The 20759-nt window shown below is 49.5% G+C and overlaps 1 protein-coding gene across 2 annotated transcripts in view; it reads left to right on the forward strand.

Annotated features, from left to right (window-relative positions):
* Window positions 1–5585: 5585 nt before the first annotated feature.
* The window catches only part of ADCY3 (adenylate cyclase 3), a 78769-nt gene continuing 63595 nt past the window's right edge, over window positions 5586–20759 (forward strand). Inside the window, exons 1-2 of one of the 2 annotated variants that reach the window (XM_033145185.1) lie at window positions 5586–6007; window positions 6832–7717. In XM_033145185.1, coding sequence (XP_033001076.1) covers window positions 7028–7717 — 690 coding nt within the window. In that variant the 5' untranslated portion in view covers window positions 5586–6007; window positions 6832–7027. Of the gene's footprint in view, window positions 6008–6831; window positions 7718–20759 lie in introns of those variants that run through there. The other variant, XM_033145186.1, reaches the window with a different exon arrangement.

Below are 20759 nucleotides of genomic sequence, written 5' to 3' on the forward strand. Positions count from 1 at the left end.
CTTCATAGACTTATCTAATCCACTAGACTTCTATTTTTGCAAAATTCAAAGGGAGGTTTGCAGAGTTCCGTTGTAAGATGCAGTTGGAAAAGGCCTTGGAGCCGGCACATCTCCCGAAGCCAAATTCTGCCCCTTCTCTCTACTCCAGCAATACTTTCAGGGGGCAAATAGGTGGCAGGGGTGGGCTGAGATTAGAAAAGGCTATTGTGCAGGTGTCTGAATTGGGCTTGGAGAATATACAGCATAGGCCTGTTTCCTTGTCAGCATTCCCCTTGCTGGCAGAGACCCTTTTTCTACCCAGTGCTCTTCCCATTCAGTGACAATGTTAGGCTGTGTACAGGCTTTAAAACACACTCAAAGCACATTTCCACCCTCAAAGAATTCTGGGCGCTGTAGTTTATCCTTCAAAGAGAAAGAGGATCTGTGTATCTGAAGAAGTGTGCATGCACACAAAAGCTCATACCAAGAACAAACTTAGTTGGTCTCTAAGGTGCTACTGGAAGGATTTTTTATTTTATTTTTTATTTTGTTTAGAGAAAGAGGAGTTACTATTTTATTGCCCACCCTTTTCCCCGAGATCCCAGGGTGGGTTAAGAGCTGCAGCAATTTAAAATACAACACTTACGATTCCCAGACGCCCTTAACAAACTGCAAACTCAGGCCATATGTAGGATTTTGGATTTGTTTATTAATCTGCCCCCGTTTGAGAGGTCCAGCTGTTTAATCCCTTTGAACAACTTAAATCTGTGTTTCCTATAGTATGGTGAACAAAAGTTACGCAAACGAGTTAAATAACTCCTAATGTATGAATACCGAAATGTATTCATTTGTAATACGAAATGTAATACGAAATGTATTCAAATGTAATATGAAAGCGTATTATTGAATACAGAGCAAGGAACTGCAAATTCATAAATGATGGATACGAATTTCACAGCAGTTTCCTGAAAATCATAGACTCATAGAATTGTAGAGTTGGAAGGGACCCCAAGGAAAGTCATCTAGTCCAATCCCCTGCAATGCAGAAATATTTTGCCCAATGTGGGTCTAGAACCCACAACTCTGAGATTAAGAGTCTCGTGCTCTACATGTTCTACTGAATGAGCTATCTTATTGATAACCAGCTGTGCCTGGTCTGGAAGCACATGAGGATAAAAATATAAAGGACCCTGGCCAGTTAAGTCCTGTCAAAGGCGACTATGAGGTTGCGGCGCTCATCTCGCTTTCAGGCCAAAGGAGCCGGCATTTGTCCACATACAGCCTTCCGGGTCATGTGGCCAGCAAGACTAAACCGCTTGTGGTGCAACAGAACAGCGTGACGGAAACCAGAGCGCATGGAAATGCCATTTACCTTCCCACCGCGGCGGTACCTATTTATCTACTTGCACTGGTGTGCTTTTGAACTGCTAGGTTGGCAGAAGCAGGGACAGAGCAACAGGAGATCACCCTGTCATGGGGATTCTTCATCTAGTGCAGTTAAACCTTGGAACACACTCCCACAGGAGGCAGTGATAGCAACCATCCATTCATGGAGTTAAAGGCTAGCCAACATGGCGAAGCTCTACTGTTGCTACAATCCTCTGGTGGGCCACTGTGAGGATAGGATTTTATTTTATTTAAACACATCCCTTTCTTTCCTCTCCTTACACCTGGAACTGCCTTGCACATCATGCCTCTATTACTTCTTTCAAACCCCTCCTCAAAGCCACCTTCTCCACAAAGTGCTTGGCCTAATAAATGCCCTCTTGTACCTAATCCTAAACCCTGGCGTGGAGAGACAGCCCCACTTTTATTCTTGATATGTGAGGAAAACCAGCTTTTATTTACCATGGCTTATTCACCTTCCAACCACTGCCACCAAATGTCTGCGCTCTATTGCTTTGCCAACACCTTTCGCTGTATCCCAATCACCGTGGTGATTTAAATGTGGTTTAAAACCAGTCAGACACACTTTATAAGGTAATGAAAATAGAAAGATGCTCTTTGTTTATTATTAGCTGCAAAGGTAAAATAAGGTAAACAGTCTCTAAGGTACTACTGGAAAGATTTTTTTATTTTTTATTTTGTTTTATACTTACCGGTAAATGTGTTGTTGTTGTTGTTGTTGAATAATTTAGTCGTGTCCGACTCTTCGTGACCCCATGGACCAGAGCACGCCAGGCACTCCTGTCTTCCACTGCCTCCCGCAGTTTGCTCAGACTCATGTTGGTAGCTTTGAGAACACTGTCCAACCATCTCGTCCTCTGTCGTCCCCTTCTCCTTGTGCCCTCCATCTTTCCCAACATCAGGGTCTTTTCCAGAGAGTCTTCTCTTCTCATGAGGTGGCCAAAGTACTGGAGCCTCAACTTCAGGATCTGTCCTTCCAGTGAGCACTCAGGGCTGATTTCCTTCAGAATGGATAGTTTTGAGCTTTTTGCAGTCCATGGGACTCTTTGAGTCTCCTCCAGCACCATAATTCAAAAGCATCAATTCTTCAGCGATCAGCCTTATGGTCCAGCTCTCACTTCCATACATCACTACTGGGAAAACCATAGCTTCAGCTATACAGACCTTTGTTGGCAAGTGATGGGCAAATAGAAGGGGAAGAAATGGAGGCAGTGAGATATTTTACGTTCTTGGGTTCCATGATCACTGCAGATGGTGACAGCAGTCACGAAACCAGAAGACACCTGCTTCTTAAATGTGTTACCGTCACCTTAAGGTTTCATGTTTACTTTTAAAGGGGGACTGTTATTTTAAATGGCATTTAAAAATAAGCTGATTTTGTAAAGCGCAGTTCCAACCCTCTTTAATTTATCTGTCAGTTACCCTTATTCCTCTTTCCCCAGTTAGCAAATTCCCAGCAACCCTTGACAAACTACAGTGCCCAGAATATTTGATGGAAACAATGTGCTTCATATGTACTTTAAAGGCACAGTGTGTACACAACAGTGTGATGCAGCAGCAAAAAAGGTGAACTCCATTCTAGGTTGCATCAACAGAAGTCAAGTGTCCCGATCAAGGGAAGTAATAGTCCCCCTCTGTTCTGCCTTGGTCAGGCCACACCTGGAGTCCTGTGTCCAGTTCTGAACATCACAATTTAAGCAGGGTATTGACAAAGTGGAAAGTGAGCAGAGGATGATCAAAGGTGTGGAAACCAAGCCTTATGAGGAATGGTTGAAGGAGCTGGGTATGTTTAGCTTGGAAAAGAGGAGACTGAGAGTAGATTGGAGAGCCATCTTCAAATATCTCAAGGGCTATCACATGGAAGAGGGAATAAGCTTGTTTTCTCATGCACTGGAGGGTAGGGCTCGAACCAAAGTTGTAAGAAAGGAGATTCCGACTAAACTTCAGGAAGAACTGTTCGGTAGTGGAACTGACTCTCAGAAGAGGTGGTGAACTCTCCTTCCTTGGAAGTCTTTAAGTAGAGGTTGTGTTATGTACTGAGTTGAATAGGATCCAAATTGCAGCAGTCTGATTGGTCCTAGAACAAGAGGATTCAGAATGCAGCAGTCTGATTGGTCCGCAGGAGCCACCCAATCCAGCTCCAGGTGGAAGTGAATCCGCAACCCGATTGGCATAAGGAGTATCCCGGAATTAGCCAATCATGTGGCGCCCATTGTGTAAATAGTGTATATAAGCAGACATTTTGGGGGAACTGCATTCCTCACTACTATGAGCTGAATAGAGTATGAAATCACACTTGACTCCGAGTATATTTCAGGTTGAATGGCCGCCTGTCATGGATGCTTTAGCTGAGATTCCTGCATTGCAGGGGGTTGGTATGGATGAGCCTTGGGGTCCCTTCCAACGGTACAGTTCTATGATTCTGCCCCAGTGTTGACTCCACAGACTGACAACAGCTTTCTTGGGTTTCAGGCAGTTTCCTTTCCGTCACATAATATTTTTTTTGGGGGGGTGCCATCCACTTGTCAGACCCAGTACATTTCATATCCTTGTTCTATTTATTTTATTTTTGTTATAAATCTTTTTATTCATTTTATGGTAATTTATATCCTTGTTTTAAACTGGAGTGAAATTGCAGCATGAAAACCTGCAGGAACAAAGCACTTCTCTTTGGCAGCGTTTGATTTCCCAGCGGCTGCAGAAATACTTTCTGACACCATGAAGTATAACAATATAGGGTTGCCATATTTCAGAAAGTGAAAAAAGAAAAGGAAATGAAGGTTTTTCTCCCCCAGGAAATTTCAGCGCTTTCCGGCCGGACATATGGCAACCCAAAATAATAGTAACAAGAAGAAGAGAAAATGCTCACCATCAAGTGATAAAAGCACTTCATATTATTGTACTCCTCGGTGACAACCACATTGCATGGTGTTGGTTATTTGGGTTTGTTTATTGACCCAAACTCTTATGAAATGATAATCCCGTTAACCCATCTATTTATTAGAATAATATTCCCCTCCCCATTTGAAGTTGCGGTAGAATGGCAACAATGCATTTTGTAATTCGAATTCACCAGAATATTTTGTATTTGCTTTGCTCTGCCTCCAGTTGTTGGAAATCACAGGGGGGCACAGCTGTCAACTTTCCCCCTTTTCTTGCGAGGAATCCTATTCGAAATAAGGGAATTTCCTTTAAAAAGGGGGGGGGGAGTTGACAGCTGCAGGAGGGAATGATCTTCTGCTCAAATGCTGCGTGCGGATTTCACACAGGTATCCGCTTGACCGCTGGGAAAACAAGATGCTGGGCTAGATGAACCATCATCTAACCACTGGGCGCTGCTGCCTGATCCAGCAAGCTCTTCTTACGTTCAGCCCCCAAGGAAGCCAAGGCCGGCCACCAGCACCCCGCCAGCGCCGAGCATCCTTCCTGGGCGCGGGGCGCAAAGGGTTACCTCTGCAAGCGGCCGGCGGAGGGTGGGATTTGGGCAGCTCCTTCCCTTTCCCAGACTCCGCAGCCCCGGAGCGGAGCGTGGGAGAGGCCAAGCCGGGCCGCCCGGAGAGCAGCGGGAGCGGCGAAAGCGGCTCCTCCTGTTGCAGCGGGTCTTCCTTGGCTGCGGAGCCTCCTTTGACGGAGCCCCGAGGCCGTTGCAACTGCGGCATAGGCGCCCTCCCATCCCGAAGCAGCCCGCGTTGGCTGGATGGGAAAGGCGATCTCCTCTCTCCTCCTCTCCCTTCCTGGTCTGGAGAGTCTTAGTTCGGCATCGTCTGGCCTGGGTTCCTTGGGAGCCCCTACCTCTCCCCCCCCGCCGCTAACCACTGGGCGCTGCTGCCTCTGCCTTTATCTGCGGGAGAAATCGCCTCCCATCAGTTGCAGCTGCGCCCGGGCGCACGCACACGTGCGCCTCTGGCTTCCCCCTTGCACTTGTTTGAGTTCGTTTTTCCTTCTCTCCACCCTCTGCGATCACTCGCCCGGAGGCCTCGCTTTGCTCCTCCTTCTCCCTCCTCCTTATTATTTTTTGCCTCGCGCACGCACACTTTTGGCGTTGCGCTGGGGAGGAGATTTCTCTCTCCCTCCCTTCCTCTCTTTCCATCCATCCGCGCATTTCTCCTCCGCCTGCAACGCGCGCCAGGCGCAGCCGCCCGCCCCAGGAGCTCCCCGGGTCTTCTAGGCGACGGGAAGAACCTATCCAGGCCGGAGAGAAAGGCAGGGGAGCCGGCAGAGCCAACCCGTCGACGCCGGGGTCCGAGACGCCAGCGAGGCAGAACCGGGCGGAGAGGGACGGAGGGCGAGGGATGCGATGCGCAAGGGAGCCTGAAAGAGCCGAGCCGGGCTGTTCTGCTGCGAAAGGAAACGTGGCTCTTTGAGAACGATGCTGCTTTAAGTTTTGGAGTCGAGAAAGAGGGGGCGGCGTCGGTTTCCCTTCTGCTGGACGCCAGCTCCGTCGCTAGCTCCCCATTTCGCGGGGAAGCGATGCAGGAGGAAGCGTGAATGGAGCCTGCGCGCATCTCCGCCGCTCCCTCTCTCCGTGGGGAAGAGCTGGTCGGCTGTGCCAGCCCTCCGGGTCATTTTGACGGGGCCTGAGCCGAAGACTTGGCTTGGAGACAAGCCCTTGGGGAAGATGGTAAGGATGGAGAAGGGGCTTTTGTGGGCGAGGAGGGAAGCTGGGGGAGGGGGTGGTCGGTGGGGAAACTGAGGGAGACAGCAGGGTGGGGAAGGGTGCAGGGGTGCCAACCTGAATAAAATATTGGGGGGCCCCAAGTAGGCCCCACCCTGCTTAATCGATCACACACACCGTTTGAATGGCAATGCCCATCAACTTTGGGGAGGCCAGGCCCCCGCAAGTATTTTATTGGGGGGTCGGAAGGCCCCTTGGCTCTTACGGAAGGGAGCGTGCTCCCCTGGGGACCAACTTGTTCACCACTAGTCCTGCTTGCCTTTTCTAACCACATCTGGATGGCGAAACCTTTGCCGCTTGGAGGGGCAGTGGAAACCAGCAGGGCAGGCCATGTTCAACATCTGCCCGAGAATTTTGCTTATTAAGCCAAGCCGATAGGGATAGATTTGCCAGCATCTTTCCTGTCTCCCTTCTGTATTTGAGGGGGTGGTTTGTAGTTCCAGTTCTTCGGACCTCAGGGCATTGCAGGAACAGTCCCTCGACTCATCTGCTTCTTGAACCGTTTTTCGATGAAAGTGCCTCTGGAGCTTGGCCAGCTGTTTCCCCACCTTCCTGCATGTGAATTTTCTCAGCACAAAAACATTCATTTGGGTGGGGTTCGAATGCAAGCGAAGAGAAGTGTGCTTTTGGGTGCAGCCAGTTTGTGGCAATCTGCTGCTTGCCGGGGGGGGGGGGGTTTGCAGCGGTAGGCCAGAGGTTCGCATTAAAATGGAGGCCACGTGCATTTTGGGTGACCAACGCGTTCCCCCCTCCCTCTCTCTTTCTGCCAGGGGTCTGCACATGCTGGGCTGTGAGAGATATCGCTTCACACTGGCCCTGGAAGGAGGTGCTGAATAATTGCTCCGGAAGTTTCCGCGCCTTGCGACCTGCCCGTGTCCCGCTTTTAATGGAAGCTGGACCACCGCTGAGGTAACTTTTGGTCAGCAGGTCCTCTTTGCAGATTGACGGCCGGCGACAGCGAGCGGGATGCCTCGGAACAGGGCCTTCTCCGAGCCTGAGTACTCGGCCGAGTACTCGGCGGACTACTCGGTCAGCTTGCCGTCTGACCCCGAGCATGGGGTAGGCCGCACCCACGAGGTGACGGTGAGGAACTCTGGCTCCTGCCTCTGCCTGCCGCGGTTCATGCGCCTGACGTTCGCCCCGGAATCCCTGGAGAACCTCTACCAGACCTACTTCCGGAGGCAGCGCCACGAGACCCTGCTGGTCTTGGTGGTCTTTGCCGCCCTCTTCGACTGCTACGTCGTCGTCATGTGCACGGTGGTCTACACCGCGGAGAAGCTGCCCACCACCCTGGCGGCCTCGGTGGGCCTGGCCGCCCAGATCCTCCTCTTTGTCCTATGCAAGTACCACCTCCTCCCGGACCGCGTCACCCGCAAATTCATGCCCTACGTCCTGTGGATCCTCATAGTTGCCCAGATATTCTGCTACCTGGGCCTGAACTACGCCCGCTACCACGAGGCCAGCGACACGGTGGGCTGGCAGGCCTTCTTCGTCTTCTCCTTCTTCCTCACCCTCCCTTTGCGCCTCACGCCCATCGTCCTCATCTCGGCTGTCTCCTGCGCCATCCACACCCTGGTGCTGGGGGTCACCATAGCACAGCAGAAGCAGCTGCAGCTGAGTCACGAATCTATCCTGGGAGGGTATTTGCTGTGGCAGGTAAGGAAACATGTAGCCGGCATTTGCAGGGGGGAGGCAACCCAGAGACCATCCAATCCACCCCCCTTGCCAGATTACTTAAAAGGTAAAGGGACCCCTGACCATTAGGTCCAGTCGTGTCCGACTCTGGGGTTGCGGCGCTCATCTCACATTACTGGCTGAGGGAGCCGGCGTACAGCTTCCGGGTCATGTGGCCAGAATGACTAAGCCGCTTCTGGTGAACCAGAGCAGCGCACGGAAACGCCGTTTACCTTCCCGCCGGAGTGGTACCTATTTATCTACTTGCACTTTGACGTGCTTTCAAACTGCTAGGTGGGCAGGAGCTGGGACTGAGCAACGGGAGCTCAGCCCGTCGCTGGGATTTGAACCGCCGACCTTCTGATCAGCAAGCCCTAGGCTCTGTGGTTTAACCCACAGCGCCACCCGCGTCCCTGTGCCAGATTATTTAGTTGGTAGCCAATTGGCCTCTGCTTAAAGCCCCCTTTAACTGACGCTGTATGCACACTCCTCTTTACTCTGCTTTGAGTGTGCTTCCGCTGCTGGCTTGGGAAGTGGTTGTGCGCATGGCATTCTCCAAAGCCCACCCTTCTCTCTCCTGTTGTTTCTAATGAAATACTGAATTATGATGCATTGCACACAAACACACCCCACCAGCTTCGGTCCAAATTGGGGGAAATGAATGACCTACGTGAGTACAGAACCTGAGAGCCCACCCCCCCACCCCGCCTTCCGAAGCAGTCTGCTCGGATTCCTGCATTGCGGGGGGTTGGACTAGATGGCCCTTGGGGGTCCCTTCCAGCTCTGCGGTTCTCTGATTGTCATGGAATGCTAAGCAAAAGGGAAAGGGTTTTTGGGGCGGTGTGTGATTTAACTTGTGCAGGCAGGGAAGGGCTTTGCAGACAGAGACCTGTATCCATTTGGAGGCCAGTTGAATTGAATGGGCATGACTAACAGAAGTCCCTCGATTTGAGTGGATCTGTTATGAATATGACGTAGTTAGATCCAACCAACATGTTTCGGCAGGGTGGTGGATGCCATCCCCTTTTGCTTCTCTTTCTGCTCAGGCACGTTACGGAGGTGATAGGTTTTTTAATCAGCAAGGGTGGATATTACAGGAATTCTGCCTATATTCAGAGCTTTGTGTGTCCCTAACTATCTCCCCTTTTCCGTCATGGTCCCGCTCTTTAAATGCCATGCGAACATTTGCTTCCAAGACGTAAAGCAAGGGCAAAGTTCACGTGTTAACACTTTCGTGTGTTTATCTTGTGTTGATTTGAAGCTTCTTTCCAATGGATGGGAATAAAGGATTTGGACGCACTGAAGCAAGCAAATAAATACATTAAAAAAAAAAAGAGAGAGTGCTTTCCAGAGTAACTAATTGCAGTCACAAACAAATGAGGTCGTTAAGAGCTCTATGGATTTCACCACAAGCCACTGGGAAACTTAACTGGAGGTGTCTTTCAGACAAGACTCTTTAGAGGTCAGGATGACATCTCTCATAAATAAATACAGCCCCCCCCCCCCCCCCGCAGTGGGGAATTTCCCCCACCAGATCTGCGTAAAGGGAGCCCTGCTGCATCATAGCAAACTCTCATCCTGTTTTCCCACAGTGACCAGCCAGTGACCTGACTTACAGAGCCTAGTCTGGGTGGCTCAAGGACCAGAGTGCCAAAGGCCTTAGTATGCAAGACGCAGGTCCCCTGAACACCTTACACCATGGTTAGCCAATACAGTGTGCTCCAGATGTTGTTGTACTACATCTCCCATCATCCCCAGCTGGTATGGACAATGGAGTTGTCATCCGCAACGCCTGGACAGCATCACGTTGGCTACAGGTGCCTTAACGCCAAACCACCTCAAACCATGGTTTCCAGAATCTTGCTCGCTGGGTGGTCACAAACTGTGGCTTGCCGATTCAGAAGCTTCTGGCAAGCCGTGGCTAAAATTCTTGCACTGTGGCTTGGCGTTGTGCCCTCTCTGCAACCAAGGCAGGGGTTGTTTGTAACATAGCTGTGAATGGTGGCTTTGGAGGTCTGAGCAGCAGGCGGAGGAAGCCGCTCGGGCGCCTGGGGTGGCGCGCCCAGGGGCGGAGCAAGCTGCCCATAGGGGCGGGGCAAGCCACCCATAGGAGTGGGGAGCACTGCGGGGCCTCCGGAGTCTGCCTGCCTCCTCCCACTTAGTTGCCCTGCAGCTGGGGAGGGAGGCAGTGGGTGGACCATTTGGGGAGCGTGGAGCCCAGGAGAGATGTGTGGCTCGGGCACGCTGCAGGCCTCGCAGTGAGCGCCGCCCAGCATTTTGTCACCCCCCCTCAGTGGTGACACCCGGGACAGCCTGCACCCCCCTTCCTCTGCCCCTGGGTCTGAGTGTGTCATTCAGAAAGGATGGAGTGTGTGTTTATCCTGTTGCTATTTCTGGGCCTTTGGTGAAGGAAGAAGCACGTGTGCCTGTTCTCTCTTCAGTATGCGTGTTTTTGTGTATGTGTGCTTAGTACTGTATTCTGAAAAGCTGGCCTTTTGAAACGGTGTAGCCTGGCTGCAGAACGCGGCTGGCGAACCACATCCTGAAGGGTCTCCTGAACCTGGAGACAGCCAACAGCTGTTTCAGAGATGCTGTCTCTGGGAGGAAAGCCAGGGTGGCGTAGCGGTTAGAGTGTCGGACTAGGAGCTGGGAGACCAGGGTTCAAATCCCCACTTGACGTAAAGGTCACTGGGGGACCTTGGGGGCCAGTCACTGCCTCTCGGCCGAACCAACCTCACAGGGTTGTTTCGGGGGGGGGGGATTAAATGATGGAGGGGAGAGAATCACATAAGCAACCTTGAGCCTGTTAGAAAAAAAGTAGTGGGATAGAAATGCAATTGGTTAAAAAGAAGGGAAGAGAGACAGTTGTTTGTGCTTTGTAGTAGCAGTAGCAGTAGTGATGATGATGATGATGATGATGATGGCACCAGCCGAACCTCCTTGGGGAGAGCATTCAGCAAACAGGGAGCCACTGCAGAAAGGGCCTGCTCTTGTGTTCTATCCACCCTGAACCTTTCAACTTTCAGCTTCATTGGCAATCCAAAGAAAACCCGATTCTCGTTTGTTCCAATTCAGCGCCAAACTGCGAGTTTCCCCGTGTGAAAGCGGTAGGGCAAATGGAGGTGTGTGTGTGTGCATGAGCCCTAAGTCTTTGAAAAGTCCTTTGAAAATGCCCCTCTTCAGTCTTCTAATCGCCTGGTGAAACAGAGCCCACTTCCTTTAACTGACTGCGGATGGAGTGGAGAGAGAAAAAGTTTTTCTCCCTCTCTCAGAGCACCAGGATTCCTCCAATGAAGCTGAACCTTGGGAGATTCAGGACAGGTAAAAGAAAGGACTTATTCATGCAGTGCAGAGTTAAACTGTGGAACTCCCTGCCACAGGAGGCAGCGATGTCCACCCACTTGGATGGCTTTAAGAGAGGGCGAGACAAATTCACAGAGGAGGGGAGGGCTCTCGATGTCGTCTGGCCAGGATGCAAAGCTCAGCATCCACAGTTGGAGGCAGCAATGTGGAATACCTATTGCTGGAAACCGCAGGAGGGGAAAGCGCTCTTGCACTCTGGTCCTGCCTTTCCTGGTTTCCCACAGGCACCCAGTAGGATGCTGCAGGATGCTGGACTTAGATACAGTGGGTGCCTCTTAAGCGTCTAAACAAACTGCTTTTTCCGAAGAACCCCAGGGTGCAACTCAGCATGGAGCTGCTGCCGTTCCTGCTTTCAGACTCGGAGCTCCTCGGAGTCAGAGGTTGCCTCGCTAGGCTGGTCCTGTGCTATTTATAGGAGCGAGTTGTGTGTACACAAATTGCCTGTCACAATAACTGCACACAAACACACACACTCGGAGGCCGGCTGTCCCGATGGGGCGACGATGATGCCTCTCGGCTGTTGGGAGTTTGTTTGCGTGTTTTCAGCCTCTTTGCCTCCCTTGCCCTCTTTAGAGCTAATTGCTTGTGTTTAACGCAGGCAACTAAAGCCCTGGGCGGCCCGTCTCCGCAGGGAGCAACCACCTCCTGAGCCAGGAGCCTGCAGGAGAATAACATACACTTGGCCGGGGCAATGGGAGGCCTTGGACTTTCTGCTCCAGAACCTTCTCTGCTGCGGTTAAGCCCGTTTTTGGACATGCACCTTGTTCATAGGGGGGTACATCCGAAAAATCATCAGTGGGGGGTGGTAGGAGGTGGTCTGTGAGCACGATCCGCTGCTGATGAACCTGAGGGCTTTATGCTTGCAGATCCCAGGGACAATCCACAGCCTTTTCTGAGTGGAGAAACGCAGAAAGCACAAGCAGGGGCCTGCAACAGAATACTGTCGTGCGTGGATCATACAAATCCTAGAACGGGAAGGGACCACAGGGGGCCATCTAGTCCAACCCCCTGCAATGCAGGAATCTTTTGCCCAATGTGGGGCTCAAACTCACGACCCTGAGATTAAAAGCCTGGTGCTCTACCAACCATGCTATATCTGCCATCCATTACTATTCTTTGTCCCAGCCAGCCAGCCAGCCAGCCAGCCGCTTTCTCCATCTCATGCCTCTCAACTTCCGTTTTCTGGTCCTCTCCCCCAACAGACACTCAGTGTTCTGCTTAGTCCACACTGGGCTGTTTTGGGGTTTCTTCCCTTTAAAGTTAAAGGTAAAGTGACCCCTGACCATTAGGTCCAGTCGCGGACGACTCTGGGGTTGCGGCGCTCATCTCGCTTTACTGGCTGTGGGAGCCGGCGTACAGCTTCCGGGTCATGTGGCCAGCATGACTAAGCGGCTTCTGGCGAAACCAGAGCAGCGCACGGAAATGCCGTTTACCTTCCCACTGGAGTGGTACCTATTTATCTACTCGCACTTTGACGTGCTTTCGAACTGCTACGTTGGCAGGAGCTGGGACCAAACAACGGGAGCTCACGCCGTCGCGGGGATTCGAACCGCCGACCTTTTGATCTTCCCTTTAGATATCCCCTTTGAAAATTACTTCTTCAAACCCAAAGGTCCTTCCAAGCTCGCCATTGCTTCCCTCGTTGGCTTGGGTGGTGCTGTTTTGGCTACATAAGGATAGGTACTGGGGGTGGTGGGTTTGAGTTTGCTGTCCCAGATGCCTGTAGGAAGCTCACAAGCAAGACCCCAGCGCCAGACGACTCTCTCCCCTCCTGCGGTTTCCAGAAACTGCAATTAGGAAACATTTCATTTCATTTTAATTTTAAGTTGTATACCGGCTTTCTATATGACTGTGCCCAAGGCAGCTGACCGCAACAGAATATACAACCAAGAGCACACGCTTTATAATAATCTGACCCAATGCAAAAAATCGTAATGAAACATGACTTTAAAATGGAACGGCTTATATCAAATAAAGTAACATTCAATAATCTATTAGAATATAATAGTACACAACAAAATTAACTCTCAGAACACCAGCAAATAATCAAACGGAAATCCACACTTAACATTTGCAACAAATGATTACTAAACTACGATCGATAAGAATAATAACTGCAGGTCACAATGCATAAAATGCCACAATGCAAAACCATGTAAAAGGATCAAATTGAGAAACGAAGACACGCAACTTATAAAACTATTAATTTTCGTTTTTATTTTATACTCTCAACGGAGGCAGAGCGTCTTTGTTAAACTTGTAAGTTAAAACTTTTATAAACTTACGAAAAAGTTCGTTTTTATTTTATACAGTGGTACCTCAGGTTACAGACGCTTCAGGTTATAGACTCCGCTAACCCAGAAATAACGCTTCAGGTTAAGAACTTTGCTTCAGGATAAGAACAGAAATCGTGCTCTGGCGGCACAGCGGCAGCGGGAGGCCCCATTAGCTAAAGTGGTGCTTCAGGTTAAGAACAGTTTCAGGTTAAGAACGGACCTCCGGAACGAATTAAGTTCTTAACCAGAGGTACCACTGTACTCTCAACAGAGGAGGCAGAGCATCTTTGTGTGCTGTTAAACTATGGAACTCACTCCCACAAGAGGCTCTTGTGTTCGAATCCTGCTCGAGGGTTTCCCATTGGGGCACCTGGTTGGCCAACGTGAGAACAAGATGCTGGACTTAGATGGGCTCGTGGCCTGATCCAGCAGCCTCCTCTTACATTTGCTTTCTCTCTTGGTCTAAAACCGGAGAATACAAATGGCCGAGGGAGAAACCACTGCTGCAGATCTTGGCCGAGGGAGCTCACAGCTTCCTTTTTGGGTCATTCTCCTTCCAGGGTTTATGGACTTCCCGGGAAAACGGTGATCAGACTCCACCCCAGAGAGAACGGGTGCAGTTCTTTTGCTGCGGCCTGCCGTCTTCGATCACTGGGCTTCCGAATCCCACTCGGATGCTTCCTCGGTGCTCCAAAAGTGGGTTGGTTGTCATGACAACTCCGAGGAGCTAAAAATAGCAAGTCCCTGGTGCACATTTGTTGGGGTGGTTGTGGTGGAAGGTGGCTCCCCCCCCCCCCGCCTTCAGAACCTGCGGACGGGGATATCCCTCTTATTATGCTCCTCTCCCCCCCAACCCCGCCAGGGATTCTACTGTTTAGTTTCCCTGCTGTGAAGTTGCTGCCATTTCCTTCCCTGGAAGGGCTTTGTGGCAGTAAGAGCTGTCTGACAGACGGATCCTTCCTTGGAGGTTTTTTAAGCAGAGGTTGCATGGCCGGCTGTCAGGGATGCTTTAGCTGTGATTTCTGCATTTCAGGGGGGCTGGGCTGGATGACCCTTGGGACCCTTGGGGGACCCTTCCAACTCTACAATTCTATGAGAGCAGGTGCAGCTTTTATCCTCGTTCTTGTTTCCACCCTTGTGGTGTCGTTCCATTGCATTGAATTCAGATTGTTTATTGCATTCATATCCCCCCCGAACTCAAGGTGGAGTGCATGGTTCTGTCCCTCCTCGTTTAATTCCCAGGAAAACCCTGCGAGGTAGGTCAAGTTCAGAGGCGGGGAGCAGCCCAAGGCCCACCCAGTAAGCTTTGTCCACGGCTGAGTGGGGGATTCGAACCCTGGTCTCCTCGGTCCTAGCCTGACATTCTAACCGCTATAACCACACCGGCTCGACTTGCACGCCACTGTTCAACAGTGGTTCAGTTGTTTTAAACCGTCCGTGCTTTGCACCAGGTAAATATTTACGAGAACTTTGCCTGCTGATTTGCAATCAAGAAGGAGGAAAAGGGGGGGGGAGAAGAGAGAGACAGACACACAAAGAGTGGGGAGAGGGAGTTGTGGTGAGGATTGAACAAATATATACAAGTTGGTGTTAGTAATGGGGACCTTATAGAGAGCCTCCATGTTCAGAGACAGTGTATCTCCAAATATCGGTTGCTAGGAACATAATTCTTTTCTTGTAATCTGCTCTGGGTACTTACTGGAGAGCCAGTGTGGTGTAGTGGTTAAGAGCGGTAGACTCGTTATCTGGGGAACCGGGTTCGCGTCTCCACTCCTCCACATGCAGCTGCTGGGTGACCTTGGGCTAGTCACACTTCTCTGAAGTCTCTCAGCCCCACTCACCTCACAGAGTGTTTGCTGTGGGAGAAGAAGGGAAAGGAGAATGTTAGCCGCTTTGAGACTCCTTCGGGTAGTGAAAAGCGGGGTATCAAATCCAAACTCTTCTTCTTCTTCTTCTCTACTGTAGGATATAAGAGCAAGATAGAATTTGTAAACGGCAGTAGCAGTAAATCTAAATAAACAGAGGAATATGCCTGCTAGCGAGCCCATCTAACTGAGTCTCCCACACTGTGGAAGAGCTCTCTCCTATCATGCAGCTCCCAACAGCTGGCTAGTAGCCACCAACAACCCTCCCTTCCATGAATTTGTTTAATTTTCTTTTAAAGCCATCCAACTTGGTGACCACCACTGCCTCCTGTGGCAGGGAGTCCCATAGTTTAACAATGCCCTGTGTAAAGCAGTCCTTTTTTTTTTACCTGACCTGAATCTTCCAGGCTTCCATTGGATGCCCACGAGTTCCAGTGTTGTGAAAGAGGGAGAAATATTTTTTTTCTACATGGCCATGCATGATTTTATAAATTTCTACCATGTCACCTTTTACTCGCTCTGAAGCTTACGCTGCCTCTGATTCTAGCCTCCTTGCTGGTACAGGTCCCCACAAACCACTGCCCCCCCCCCCCGCTTTCGAGTCAGACTCCAGCCTCCGCCCCCAGCACAACGCCAGCATCCTGCCAGTCCCCAACACAGGGATGGTAGAAGAAGAAGAGGAGGAGGAGTTTGGATTTGATATCCTGCTTTATCACTAACCGAAGGAGTCTCAAAGCGGCTCACATTCTCCTTTCCCTTCCTCCCCCACAACAGACACTCTGTGAGGTGAGTGGGGCTGAGAGACTTCAGAGAAGTGTGACTAGCCCAAGGTCACCCAGCAGCTGCATGTGGAAGAGCAGGGAAGCAAATCCAGTTCACCAGATTACAAGTCCACCGCTCTTAGCCACTACACCACACTGGCTCTCACTACACCACACTGATGGCCTTATTCTCTGCTTGGGCCTTAATGGAGTGGACGCAACAAGCAAATAAATGGGCACGATGAATTTAACAGTCTCCTCTTCCGCTTTGGGCCCTTGGCTACCTTGAGTTACGAGGATAACTCTCTTTGGAGGAAGTAGGAAGTTATAGTGTGGCCTGAGAATCGTGGGGTTTTATTATTTTTTTTAGAAACGGCAACCAGTGATTCAAATGCAGTGATATTTGAAAGATAACGAGATGTTATGTTTACTGTCTCCCAGCAACCCCAGGGAAGGCGTGCTTAATGCAAAACTCATAAAATAGCTTAATTTTTTTTTTCTAACTGGATAAACGAAACTTTAGGCAGCCGAGTTAAAGTATGTGGGTCTGTGCAAGAAAGAGAGAGAGAGATGGAGCTCATGGGAACTGTAGTCCAAATATCTGAAGAGCACACATGCTGGGTCAAAAAGGATATCATAGATCTGGAAAAAGGTTCAGAAAAGCTGAAACCAAAAGTCAACAAGAGGATGGAAACGACTTCCCCAGAAGTTTGCAGAAAGGGTGCAGCATTTGGGAGATTTGGTTCGAAGTAAAAGCATGTAGAGAGGAATCGAATCAAATCTTTATTATCATGGTTGACGGACAGGCATAGGGACAAAGTGCAAAACATGCATTATCCAAATGTGTACAGTGGAATAAAGGGAATGAAATAAAATACGGGGGTTGGACTGGATGGCCCTTGTGGTCTCTTCCAACTCTATGATTCTATGAAGGTGTGTGTGTATCCAGTAACTTAAAATGAACACTGTCATTTTAAAAGTGAATGTTGCATTACAAACTTCAAAAGTAAAATCACGGTTCTTAGTGGGCTTTTGCTTAGCAACGTTGAAGGTGATGGGTGCATGTTGGTCAGGGATGGTGGAGGAGGGATGCTGTAAATAATAATAATAATAATAATAATAATAAATAATATATAAATAATTTATATCCTGCCCATCCGACCGGGTTTCCCCACCACTCTGTGTGGCTTACAGCACAATAATAAAACACAATAAAACATCAGCTGGCGATTTGATCATAAGGAACATAGATTGCTCGCCTGGGAGGGTGTGTGTGTGATGGGTGTTCAGACTGCAGAGTTATTTGCCTGTCTGAAGTGAAGTTCGCTGGTGTGTCTTATTGTCTAAATAGTCTGTAGATAGTGCTGGGGAGGAACCAGTGACCATGGAACACGCCAGCACCAACGACATAGGGAAATGTAGTTGTGAGGCGAAGGAAGGAAAGCTTAGGCTGCTAGGTACGATGCTGAAAGCTAGGACCTCCCTGGGTAGCTTTCTCTGAAACGCTACGGGTTCCAGGCATTTGTAGTGTTAATACATGGATAGTAGCGTGACAAGGAGGGGTTTGGATTTGCTAGGTGCCCTGGGGGGGGGGACATTTTGGGACAAACTGGGCCTGTACAAAAGGGACAGGCCCCACTCGAACTGGGGTGAAACCAGACCATTGGTTCTTCAAATTAAAAAAAAGTTGTGGCGGAGAAGCTTTCAAACCGATGGTGCATGCATGGCAAAGGCGACAGGAACCGAGGAGAGTCCGGTTTGGAAGGAATCCTCCCTCTGGGGCAAATATGAAGGCAAAAGCGTTTGTGGCAATTTAAAAGAGAGAGGGGTAGAACTTGGTACAGTGGTACCTCTGTTTACGAACTTAATTCGTTCCGGAGGTCCGTTCTCAACCTGAAACTGTTCTTAACCTGAGGTACCACTTTAGCTAATGGGGCCTCCCACTGCTGCGGCACGATTTCTGTTCCCATCCTGAGGTAAAGTTCTTAACCCAAGGTACTACTTCCAGGTTAGCAGAGTCTGTAACCCAAAGTGTACATTTCATTGTACAGTGGTACCTCAGGTTAAGAACTTAATTCGTTCCGGAGGTCCGTTCTTAACCTGAAACTGTTCTTAACCTGAAGCACCACTTTAGCAAATGGGGCCTCCTGCTGCCGTCACGCCGCTGCGGCACGTTTTCTGTTCTCATCCTGAAGCAAAGTTCTTAACCTGAAGTACTATTTCTGGGTTAGCGGAGTCTGTAACCTGAAGTGTTTGTAACCCGAGGTGTTTGTAACCCGAGGTACCACTGTATTATGAGTGCAGAGTCAAAGGGCAGCGGATTCAGACGGAACAAAGCAGCACAGGTTGTGGGGATTGTTGCAACCGACGCCTCACGTGTAGCCTTACACGGGCACCGGTTGTGGGGGCAGCCTGCAGACGGGACGGCCGGTAATCCTGGAGCCCGCTCCCACCGCGCCGTGAAAAAAGGGATCTGCTGGCTGCAATCTGAGGGTTGAGTTTTGTGAGTCTGTGAAGATTCTGCCTCGTGAATGGTTGCAAGCGTCTGTCTGGTCCAAAAAGGTTCCGAAGAGGAAAATAAAGCTAAAAGGCGGCCAAAACTAAACGGCCAAATAAAAGACTTTTAAAACAAAAGTGAAAATAAAACAACTGAGACTGCAGTCTGGTGGAGGAGCCTACCGCTGCCCTGCGTGGTTGGTTTCGCTTTCTGTTTGCAACTGGGCTTGTCACGCAACGATGTTCTCGCGCTTACTCCTCGGCTTTCTCCACACCACAAACAGGGAGTGGCAGCTATTTATTGAGTGAATAACCAACGTCATAATCAATACATCAACCAATTACAATTCTGTTGCTGCCCTAAATTGGGCGGGAAGAAGATTAACTGACCGTTGCCTAATTCAAAGTTTGGAGCCACTTTTTCCCCGTGGAGGAATCCCAGCAGTGAATCGCCTGCCGGATCCTACTGCTACCTTTCCTTCCAGGGCGGAAGGATACAGTAAAATTAAGCACAAATAACCACAGGTGCGAGTGCACCTGCAAAGTATATTCCCACACACAGGTCAAAACGGGAGCGCCAGAGACACTTGAAAAGAGAGAGAGCGCACGCAAGTGTTTAAGTGCAAAGCTAGAAGCCTCCCAATGGGCGAACCGGGCCGGAGCTTGGTCTTAGGGGACGGCATTGATATAGTGGCCAGAACGAAAAATCTGGTGGGGATGAAGAGAACCAGTGGGACACTGTCATGTCTGGATATAATAATGTTTAGCAGGAGTAATTTACACCCTCACAGTTTTATTACTGCTTCTTACTGCATGTTTCATCCCAGAAGTGATAAAAGAATTACGAAGAGATTGAAACCTCTATCCAACAATTTTCTGCCTTAAATGTTAAATGTAGCCGTTGCCAAATACTTAGGAGTTATTGTCCCTTCTTCTCTTTCCTCTTACTGACAAAGTATTGCCCCTTCTCCCTGTCCACATCCCCACCCATTTCCATGCACTGGTAGCATGTAGTTTTGTTTGAATTTCTATCTTACGGTATTTCCAAGGCAGGTAGTTAAACCTGCAATCCTAAACCTACTCACCTGGAATAAGTCGCACTGAATGCAATAATATTTATTTCTGAGGAGGCATGGGTTTGTATCCAAACTAGCAATATGTGCTACTTTAAATGTGTCTGTGAGAGGAGGTGGGGAATACAGTAGGAGTTATTGTTTTGCTTAGTTTTTGTTACGTATTTTGTGTTTTTATGTTGTCTTTTTATCCTGTGAACCACCCTGAGATATTCAGATGAAGGGTGGTATACAATTTAAATAATAATAATAATAATAATAATAATATTAATAATAATAATAAATGCTACTGGAAGTACAGAGAAGGATGCTGTGGAGGTGATGTCACACTGCACACCACCGGAGAGGGCACAGTGCTAGCTAGAAATCTCCAAAGCAGGGGTCGGCAAGGCTTACCAGCCATGGGCTGGATCACTCCCATGGAGATCGTCGAAATTCATGCTGTGCAGAAGCGATTTTTCGGTGTCTGGGCATGCGCAGACGTGATTTCTGGTGCTGCTCGGTGAGTCCCCGCATTGCGCTGGCTTAGCGCAGTGCGCAGGGACTCGCCAAGCGGGTGGCTTGGCTTGGGGGCTGGTAAAACGGTCTTCGTGGGCCGCATCCGGCCCATGGGCCGCATGTTGCTGACCCCTGCTCCAAAGGGACAGACCCCTCCACATAATTTCTGTGGGTGGTGATACCTGGCTCAGAAAGGAAGTTGGTGCTGCGGACAGACTATTGTCCCCCGATCAAAACACTCAAGGAGACCTTGAGCTGATAAATGAAAACCAAGAAGCATCTGAAAGGGGAGACAAAAGAGGGGTGGGTGATTTCAGCTACCTTCACATGGACTGACTCGGTGCAAGGCAGATTCCTATATTGCAACATTGGGGACATGCACAACTGTTTCACAACAAGTCGGACCAGTGTCCCCTCCAGTCCAACATCTGTGTGCAAATATTTTAAAATTAGGCATCTCCGCAGCATAAATAAAAAATCCAAGAACTCTGGCCAGGCGGGAGATCAGTTTTAAAGTCTTCAAACGGTTTTTATTATAAAGGTATTGGAACAAATTCCAGTTGAAATAATTCCAGGACAAGGCCTGTTTTGATAATTCTTCATCGGCTAGATTTTCATGGTCAAGGTGTACCAATTCTCTGTATGCCTCTGTATGCATAGCCATCCAAGCCCAGGCAGGATCTGGTTCTTCC

This window comes from Lacerta agilis, chromosome 3 (genome assembly GCF_009819535.1).
Source record: "Lacerta agilis isolate rLacAgi1 chromosome 3, rLacAgi1.pri, whole genome shotgun sequence".
Taxonomy (NCBI): Eukaryota; Metazoa; Chordata; class Lepidosauria; order Squamata; family Lacertidae; genus Lacerta; species Lacerta agilis.